At 47.6% G+C, this 10,256-nt stretch overlaps 1 protein-coding gene across 2 annotated transcripts in view; it reads left to right on the top strand.

Moving 5' to 3' along the window:
• Positions 1-8,480: 8,480 nt before the first annotated feature.
• The window catches only part of KIAA1614 (KIAA1614 ortholog), a 42,204-nt gene continuing 40,428 nt past the window's right edge, over positions 8,481-10,256 (top strand). The window contains exon 1 of one of the 2 annotated variants that reach the window (XM_060643791.3): positions 8,481-8,934. In XM_060643791.3, the coding sequence (XP_060499774.2) occupies positions 8,882-8,934 (53 nt within the window). In that variant the 5' untranslated portion in view covers positions 8,481-8,881. The remainder of the gene's footprint in view (positions 8,935-10,256) is intronic. The other variant, XM_060643792.3, reaches the window with a different exon arrangement.

Below are 10,256 nucleotides of genomic sequence, written 5' to 3'. Positions count from 1 at the left end.
TAAGCATTCAGCTTTTGATTTTGGCTCAGGTCATGATCTCATGGTTCAGGAAATCAAACGCCTGTCCGACTCTTTGCTGACAGCACAGCAAAGATTCTCTCTCTCTCTCTCCCTCTCTCTCTGCCCCTCCCCTGCTCCTGCTGTCTCTGTCTCTCTCTCAAAAGAAATAAATAAACCTTAAAAAAAAAAAAGAAAGAAAGAAAAACATTGCTTTGTCCAGAGCTGTTAGCATACTTCAGACCCCTGTTTCATAATGCCACATTGTCTTTAAAAGTGCTGTATCCCCACAAGCAGTATATGAGAAAGCTCATCTAACTGTATTCTCCCCAATGTTCAGTATTAACATTGAAACATGTTTTGCTATTTTAAAGTGTTAAAATGATAACTTTGGGATAGTTTGTTTTCATTTCTCTGTTTTCTAATGATTTTAAACATACCATTTTATGGTTATTAACTGTTTATAGTCCCTCTTCTATAAACTGTTTATGTACTTTGCTCATTTTTCTTTTCTTTATTTTGTTTTACTTTTTTTAAGTTTATTTATTTATTTTGACCGAGAGAGTGCGTGAGCAGGGAAGGGGCAGAAAGAGAGGGGGAGAGAGAGAATCCCAAGCCGGCTCCTCACTGTCAGTGCAGAGCCCAATGTGGGGCTAGAATTCACAAACTGTGAGATCATGACCTGAGCCGAAATCAAGAGTCTGAAGCTTAACTGACTGAGCCACCCAAGGGTCCCTTTCCTCTGCTCTTTAATGTAGTGGTATCACATTGTGATTTAATTTACACTCGTCTAATGACTAATAATTTTGAGCACCTATTCACATGTTTGTTGATCATTTGAATATCCTCCTTGTGAAATGCCTGTTCAAGTCTTTGGTCCATTTTAAAAATTGGTTTCTGTCTTTCCTTGATTTTAAGAAGTTCAGGTATATAGTGGCCATATATAGATATTGCAAACATCTTCTCCAAGTCTATGGTTTGCCTTTTCAGTATCTTAAAGATGATTTTTGACAGAGATTCTTAATTTTGACAAAGTCCAATTTATCACTTCTGTCTGAAAATTAGTACTATTTGTGCCCCCGGGGGAAGATTTTCCTGACCCACACCATAAAGATATTGTCCTGTTTTCTCCTAGAAGCTTGATTGTTTTGGCTTCCGTATTTTGTTCTATAATCAATCTCAAATTACTTTTTGTGAATGGTATGAGGTAGGGGTCAAGGGGTCAAGGTTTATTTCCTTTCTGATATGGATATACAATTGACCTCGCATTGATAATTGAAAAGATTATCCTCTCTTGCAATGCACTGCTGTAGAGCCTTGGTTGTACATCAGGAGACTGTGCCTGTGTGAGTCTGTTTCTGGACACTCTATTCTATTTGTCTATACTTTTACCAATACCACATTGTCTGAATTGGAGTCATTTTATTGTAAGTCTTGAGATCTACTAGCATAAGTCCTCCAGCACTGTTCTTTTTAAGAATTGTCTTAACAATTTTATATCCTTTACATGTCCATATAAACTTTAGAATCAGCTTGTCAATTGATACCAGAAAGAAAATCTGTTGTAATACAGATCAGAATGCATTGAGTACTGTTATGAGTTGAGCTGTGTCCCCTAAAATTTATACGTGGAAGTCTTAACTCTCAATACCTCAGAATGTGCCCTTGTTTGGAAATAGGACCGTTGCTAGATGTAATTAGTTAAGATGAGGTCATACCAGAGTAGGATGAGTCCCTAATCCAATATGACTATGTCCTTATACGAACAGGAGATTTGGACACAGACCCTCATACAGTGAGAATACCACGTGAAGACTCAAGTTGTATTGCCACAAGCCAACTACCAGAAGCTAGAAGAGAAGCCTGAACCTAGAGCCTTCAGATGGATCATGGCCCTGCTGAGACCTTGATTTTGGACTTCGGGCTTCCAGAACTGTGAGACAATACATTTTTGTTGTGTAAGCCACCCAGTTTGGGGCACTTCATTACCACAGCCCTACTGAACTATAAAACGAATACTTAGATCAATCCTGGAGGAACTGACATCTTAATGACAGTAAGTTTTCTGATCAATGAACGTGGCGTATTCCTCCACTTATTCACATTTCTTTAATTTCTCCCGGTAACGTTTTGTAGTTTTCAATGTAAAGTCTTCCCAATGATCTTTGTCAGATTTTATTCCTAGACATTTGATGATTGATGCTTTCGCTCATGGTATTTTTTATGAATCTCACTTTCTACCTGTTGCTAAGTGCATAGAAATACAATAGATTTTTATATATTGATTCTGTAGCCAGAAGCCTTGCTGAATTTACTTCTAAATTTTGAGAGTTTCTTTTGGATTGTTTTGTAATCATGCAATTGGCAAGTAATTTTGTCTCATTATTCATGCTTTCTTTTCTTTTTCTAGCTGTATTGCACCAGATAGAGATTCCATTACAACACTGAAGAGGAGTGCTGGTACTAGATGTCCTTTCCTTGTTCCCAAACTCAGGAGAAGTGTTCAACATTTCGCTACTGAGTATCATCCTGGTTATATATTTTTTGTACATGCCCTTTATTAGATGAAGAAAGTTTAGGATCTGTTTTTATACTATGTGCATAAATATACTGTGTGTATACCATGTACATATACGACATACATACTACATATATATATATATATATATATATATATATATATATATATATACTATATTCATTCTGTTACATTGCTCTGTTTATTTTGGCATCAGTCCATCTCTATATTAATTATTATAAACTTACAGTACAATTTTGTATTTTGTAGAGTAAGCCTCCTCTCATTTCTTTTTTTTCTTTCCTTCTCTTTCTTGTATACATTTTTTTCTCTTAAATATTCTTGCCTATATATGGACTCTTGGCTGAAATTATATTTAACTCTTTAGATACAAGGAAAATTTTCATCTTCATAATATACAATAAGTATCAGGAACATGGAGTAAATATTTCTCCATTTACCCAGGTCTTCTTTCACATAGATGGTAAAGAGGGTTTTTTTTCATATATAGATTCTATATTTGTAAAAAATTATGTTGTATGTACATTATATATATTTTAAATTATGGCATGTGTTGTATGCACATTATATATATGCTACATATTACATACATTATATATATTATATGGTGTGTGTGTATACACGTGTATATATATATATATATACACATATATATATATAATGTACATTGTAAACATCCATATATTCACCACCCAACTCAAAAAAGCATTACCTCTGCCTTTGAAACCCTTCATACCCTTCTCTCCAATTGTCATCTGACATTTTTTTCCCACACTGAGGCCATTATATTATTATCTGTTTTAATAATTCTCTTGCTTTCTACTAGTTTGACCGCCTATGTAGGGTATGTGTCTCTAAAGAATTTTCTGCTTAATGCCATCTGTTTCTTTTTTGACTTGTTTGCTCAACAACCTGTAAGAATCAGCCACGTTGTTCTATGTAGCTATCATGTGTTCATTTTTATTGATATCTCATATTCCATTTTACAAATATGCTAAAATTATCTTTTCTACTATTGATAAACATTTGGATGGTCTTCAGATGTTTTGTACTGTGAACAATGTTGCCATTAACTTTCTTGTAAATGTCTTTTGGCATAAAAGTTATTTCTAAATGGGCTATTACTTTTCCAGATTATACTAATATATTCCTTCATCATCTCTCATATGTCTTAAACAAATTATTAATAGATTTCTGAGCACTTTTCTGTCTTTTCTCAAGATGAAAAACTGTCACAAACATGACTTCAGGGCTGAGTTCATCCTCCAATATCTTTCTCCCTGAATCTGCTTTCATTTGTAGATGAGAAAATTGACTCAGCCAAGATGATAGTGATTATTGACAGATAAGTTAAAGCCAGGTGCCCTCTCCTCATATTGATGCCCCCACCACAGAGCAGGCCATGGTAGAGTAGGAGGGAGAGTATTAAAATATTTTCCTAATCCTAGTCATTTCCCTGTGATTAGGATTATGAAATGAAAAGCTGCTGTTTGGACTTGGGCATAGGAACAGATGCCTAGCAGAGTCAGGGCAGATGTGGGGTGAGTGGGCATCAAAGGCAGTGATGTCCAAAGTCTTTATCTTCAGGGAAGGTCCCTGTCCTGCCCCAGTGGGCTCCCTGCTGGGGGGAGTGGTTCAGACTAACTGAGGCCAGGTAAGAACCACGCTTCTGTTCTCCCTGGGACTTGGTCCATTCAGGCAGGTGTGGCATAGGAGAGCATGGCATGTATGTGTTCCCGCGTGTGTGTGTGTGTGTGTGTGTGTGTGTGTGTGTGTTGGAGTGTGCAGAGAGGCATGACAAGGTAGTTGCTCTCTGGAGGGCCCAGATGTCACGTTGCCTGACCGTATGTATTTCTGGGATCCTCTCCCACCCTGTTTGTGCTTCCCTCTCATGATCTGCTCTCTCTCCTCCCCCATCCATTTCTTCTTCTGGGAGCTATTTTATCTCCAAATTTCCAGGCTCACTCAGAATTGGAGTCCCATACCACTGCCGGTGACAAACGGCTGTTTGGAAAAGAGGGAGGAAGGGCAGAGGCAAGTAGGCCTGGACATCAGGTGAAAATCAGAGTTGGCCAGGAAGTCTGGGTGCTGGTCCTGGCCCTGCCAGTGACCTACTTTCTCACAGACCCTGGGGCAGGACGGGCCAAGTCAAGAGAATGAACCAAATCCTTTGGAAGGTGACCTTGATCCTTTGAACAAGCAGCGCCCCTCTTTTCCTGTCAGGCATCCTTACCTGACAAGGATTTTTTTTCCTTCTTTTAACTGCCTGGCATTTAGTCAATACCTTTTATGTGGCAGGCACGTTTCAGGGGCCAGGGACACAGATCCAGATCAGGAAGTGCTCTGTGAAGTGCCAGTGTGACAAATGGTCTGGAAGCAGCGGGCCCAGGGCGCTGTAACCCAGGTTAGGAGGACTGTGGCGGGCACTGGGGAAGGCTTTCCTGAGAAGGTGCCATGTGAGCTGTGTGGGAGTTCCAGGAGGAGACAGTCAAGTTGGCACGTATGTGGAGGGAAGCAGGTGGTTCAGGCTGGAGGAAAGGCTGGGCAAAGGCAAGAAGACATGACCCAGCATGCCCGGGGGGGGGCGGGGGGGTGCTGGAAGTAGTTCCGTGTGGCAGGCGTGCAGGATGGGCTGTCAGGCCGTGAGCTCACACCGGATGCCCACAGGGCCATACGAAGGGGTTTGAGTTTGCACACAGGGCCCGTGCTTCTCCAAACTGACTGAGCCTGAAAAGCACTCAGGAAGCCTATTAGGAGACAGACCCCTGGGCCTTACTCCAGCCTACAGAATCAGAACCTCCACGAGTCAGACCTCGGAATCAACCCTTCGCTGTGTCTCAGAAGAGTCCGCACAGGCCCAAGGCAGTGGTGGGGGAGTTCTAAGCAGGGGAGAGGCAGGCACAAGGGAGACAACTCTCAGTGCTCTCCTGGGCCTCTGCTGGAAAGAAAAGTCCCTGGGGCTATGAACAGCATCCCCAGAAGCTTCTGCCAGGGTCCGTTGCCTGTGTGTTGAGACCAGGTGTCTCATGACTGAGACAGGGGCAGGCACAGAATTGGGGTTTCTGGTTGGACAAGTTCCTTCAGGTAGTACAGTAGAGGGACGGGAGAGGTGTCCCTCCCACCCCATTCCCACTCCACTCACCCCTAACGGTGTCACCTTATAGGACCATCTCTCACCCATCCCTTCATCCTACATGAAACCCGATTTCCACATCCTATACGGCTCCTTATTCAAGCTGCGTGTTCAGAATGTGTTGGGGGAAGGTGAGGAGGAGGACTGAGGCCATGTTTTCACCCAGGCTAAGGGGAAGGAGGCTTCTTGGGATGGTGGGTTTCCTTAGTTGTTCAAAGCGGTTCCCTAGTTGTACGAGCCCTAGGAAGAAGGCTATGTGATGGCTTCGTACCTCCTAGTGTGATTGTGTCCCTCCTCCTAGACTTCTCTCCAGAAAATGGTAATGATGGATTCTGATACACAGGACGTAAATTAGTTCTCCAGTCCAGAAACGTGCTGTGCTCAAGGTAGCCCACCTCCTAGGGGTTCCCACGACACAGAACAGCACCCAAGCTCCTCAACCGGACCCCAGAGGAGTCACCCCTGCTTTGCAGCTTCAGCCCTGCCCTTGCCTTTTCCAGTGTAACTTTTGCACTTTAGAACAGTGAAACCAGGCAGTTTCACACCTGGATGCCTGTGGTTGTGCTAATCTCTCTGACAGAAATGGCTCTCCCACCCCTCCCCCTCTGTCTGGCTAACTCCAAGACCCACTCTCTGCGATACCCCTCCCACCCAACACACACCTCAGACTTGCTGTTCCTGGGAGCAGACCTATACCTCCACCCTGTGCTACCCTGCCTGGGGAGCGCTCACATGGAAGTTTTGTTTCCCTTCCCCTGCCCCAACTTGACCAGAAATTCCTCAAGGACAGGGCTTATGGTATTACATTGTGTCTTTTCAGTGCCTGGCACATAGTAGAAACTCAACAGATATTTGCTGAACCAGACAGAATCCAGATGAATGAGAAGCGCTCTCAGACATGTGAATGCCGTGATAATTTAATAGCTTCTGAGGATTTGCCTGTTGGTATTTTTAGATGGCTTTTAAAACCTCTATAGAGATGTGACACCCACTCCCCCTACATTAAGTGTAAAGTAACAAACGTAATGAGTCAACTGAAGGTGATTATTTGCATCTCAAAAGGCGGGGGGAGCAGGTTTCCTTTAAACATTAAGCTTTTGCTGGAACTTTCAGAAACTTGCCTTACAGATCATTAACTTCTGGGGGTGGGGAGCAGGAGTCCTAAAGTTACCCTTAAGAGTCTGAGCTCTGAGAGCCTCTGGAAGAAGGAAGCAAGGCAGAAGATCGTGGAGCCATACAGGACTGGATTCAGATTCTGACTACATTAGCTGTGGGTCCTCAGGCAAGTCGTGTAACCTGTCTGTACCCCAATTTCCTTATCCCTAAAGTGGAGATGTACTATACTGACGTTGTGATTGTTGTAAAGACCTAAAGGATCCTATATTGAGTACTTAGCTCATAGAAATTCCCCAATAACCGTAACAGTACTGTTGTTAGCCTTGACACCGCACATGGAAGAGAGGCTTGCAAGGTTTACGGGACTTTACCCCGGATCTCAGGAATAAGGATGGCAGAAGGTATCCAGACAGGGAGGGCCAGACTGTGCGGCGGCGTAATTTTGCTCTTACAGCACTTCACAAGTTTTTGATTCTTTAAATCCTTCCATGCTGAATGTGCACAAGCAGAAGGCTGGCGACAGCGCCGGGCAGTGTGGTTGAGGGCAGGGTCTCGGACTCTAGAGAGCCTACCGCTCACTAGCTCTGTGACCCTGGCGAGATCACCTCACTCAGTTTCCTAATCTGTAGAAAGGATGCTCTGTGCACTCTCCATAGACGGCACATAACCGTATTATGAAGTGACCAGGATTAATCAACAGCACAAAGTGCCCTGTTGGAGGAACTGATTGCTCTGGGAATAATGGAGAGAGAGGGGATGCAAGAGCTTTGGTCCCAGGCTTTGGACACCTGACAGGAGAGAGCTGTTTGAGCTTGCGTGTGTTCTGTAACACAAAGGGTTTGCCCTAGATAATCCCTTGGGTTCCTAAAGTAGCCCAAGGCCAATCTAGCACAGTTCCCCAAACGGCTGCTCTCAGGCCTGGGGGGTTGTGCCCGGATGCCCCCACCTGCTGCAGGATAAGTCCTGCTCACTCCAGAGCCAGGCCTCCTCTGGAAACCATCCTCCCCCCCCCCCCCCCCGCCCCCGCCCCATTGTGTGGTCCTCATCGTGCCCGTGCCTGTCATCTGGATGGTGATGGTAGTGAGCAAGGTACAAACAGGAGAGCAAACCATTTTGAGTGAGAAGCTTGTCATCTGAAGCAAAGATGGATGAGCACTTTGCCTTTGTAGAGATTTCTGGAATCTCCTGGGTCCTAACTCTTTTGCTGTTTCCCGTCCTTTGTGTAGAAATGTTTGGTAACAGGTGAGATTCTGTTACCTCCCTCTGGGTGGAAAGAGAAAGAAAGTCCCGTTGGTTTGGGTCACAGCTGCAGGTAAAGCCCTTGGCTGCTACTTGCTCCCGGGTGTGGAAGAAGCGACCCGGTCTCTTCAAGAGTCCCCAGGACTCTGAGAACCGATCCCTATCCCAGGGGCTGGCAACGCAGGGACCAGGCTCTCCCCCTGACCCGGCAGGATGAGGGAGCCCGCCTCCACTCCGGGTACCCGCGAGCGTCTGGAAAGGGCACCTCGGGGAGGGCGGACCGAGACCTCGGGAAAAGTTGTCTAAACAAAGGGCATTCCTTAGCTTCCCCCGGGACAGCCGAGCCTGCTCCCCAAGCCCCGGGTGTGGAGTTGCACGCTTCCCCGGGGAGCCGGGGAGGAACGCGGGGTCTTCCTGGCCCTCGCCCGCGTGGAGCCGCGTCCCCCGCTGCGCACGCCCCGAAGCCTGGCCCGGCCCCGCGCCAAGGAGTCGGTCCCCCGGCGCCCGGGCCCCGCTCGTCCTCCCGCCCTTGGGACGCCCCGCCGCCGCCGCCGCGAGAAGGAGGCGAGCGGAGGGCGGCGGAGGCCTGGGTGGGGGCCCGGTCCCGCTCCTCCAGCCCCTTCCGCCGCCCCGCCTTTCTGCCCTCCGCGCTCCCTCTCTCCGCTCCCGGCCCGGGGCGCGCCCGGCTCGGCCTCTCTCCGCGCGGGCAGAGCCGGGACCTGGCAGCCCATGCCGCTTCCTTCCAGCCCGGGCCGCGCCCGCTTGGCCCTCGGACCCCGCAGGCAGGCGGCGGCCCGCACCCCACACCGCACGGCGGGGCCGGAGGGCGGAGGGCCGGAGCAGGGCCGCGCCGCGGGATGGAGGGGGTGCCGGAGGCGGCGGCGGCCCAGCCGGCGGGCGGCGGCCCCCAGTGAGTACGAGGGAGCGAGGCGCCGGGCCGGCCGGGGCGGAGGGGTGGGGGAGGGTGGGGGAGGGTGGGGGGGAGGGTGCGAGCAGGGGCGCGGGGGAGGGCGCGAAGAGTCCTTCCCGCTTCAGCCTGTGGGAGCGAGAGCCGGCGCCTCCCCGGAAGGCTGCCCGCGCCCCGGGGAGCCCCCGTTGGAGGAGACGGGTTCTCCGGGGACGCGGTGCCAGAGGCTCCCCGTCGCAAGTGCTTTTCCCCTGGCTGGGATTGCCCCGAACCCCCTGTTTTCTGAACTGAACTTTACAAGAGAGGATTCGGCGGCCGGGCTGCAGGAGAAAGTTGGTAACTTCTAGATCAACCGGTGGAGGAAATGATCTCGCCCGCCTGACGATACCCCTTGCGCTTCCCCGGCGTAAGGCTGATGTGACATTTGCACTGTGTCCTTTGCTTTATGAAGTGTGTACATTCCTGCAACATGTTTAAGTCGATTGGTCGTAAACGACTATTTCGGGGAATTCTGTGAACTTTTTAGTCAATATATGAAGTGAAAAATTAACTCCTAATTTGTAACTTCAGTAAATATGGATTTTTCTACACAAGCCGTTTACTTCAAGTGAGACGTATATAAACGTATGGCGTTTCAGAGCATTTTCTCAGAGAGCGGGTGGATATTAACACGTCGTGGCACGTATGTGTGCACTGAACCACTTGGTGAATAAAATCCCGTGCTCATTTTCATTCCCTGTGAAGACTGTGACATCAACCATGCCACCAAGGAGTGTTGTGATTCTGGCAAGTCACTTAACCCCTCCAGTCTGGATATTCTCCTCTACAGAATGAGGGGGGTGGGGGGTAAGTGATCACTTGATCACTGAGTGCTTTGAAAAAGCCCTGGCCTTGGAAGGAGAAGTTTTGCGTTGCAAACCCGGCCTCCGCCTGCGTGACCGAATCTCTGTGTGCCTCAGTTTCCCTGTCTGTGAAAATGAGGAAGGTAATCCCATCCTGGCAGAGTGTGTGAGGGTTATTTGAGAGTGTCTGAAAGCCCTTGCAGGCCTGCCTGGTACACAGCACATGTGGACAGGAGTTGGCGACTAATCATGGCCACCCTCTGAGCGCAGCCCCATGCTGCAGTCCTGTGGCTTGTACACAGGTGGGCACCTTGAACCAGAGAGTCAGATCCTCTGGGGTATCTTCCTGAAGCCCCTCATCTGCACTGGCTTCCCTTAAAAAGGGAAGAGCGTGTCTGCTATTGGCAGAGGTTGACATCCTCTGTGGTCACTTGTCAGCAAAGCAAGAGGCCAGGGATTGGGAAATCTGGCCCCTGTTTTCAC

The sequence above is a fragment of the Panthera onca genome, chromosome F1, assembly GCF_046562875.1.
Source record: "Panthera onca isolate mPanOnc1 chromosome F1, mPanOnc1 haplotype 2, whole genome shotgun sequence".
NCBI lineage: Eukaryota > Metazoa > Chordata > Mammalia > Carnivora > Felidae > Panthera > Panthera onca.
Note: the sequence above shows the minus strand (reverse complement) of the source record. Positions and strands in the feature narration are given on the sequence as shown.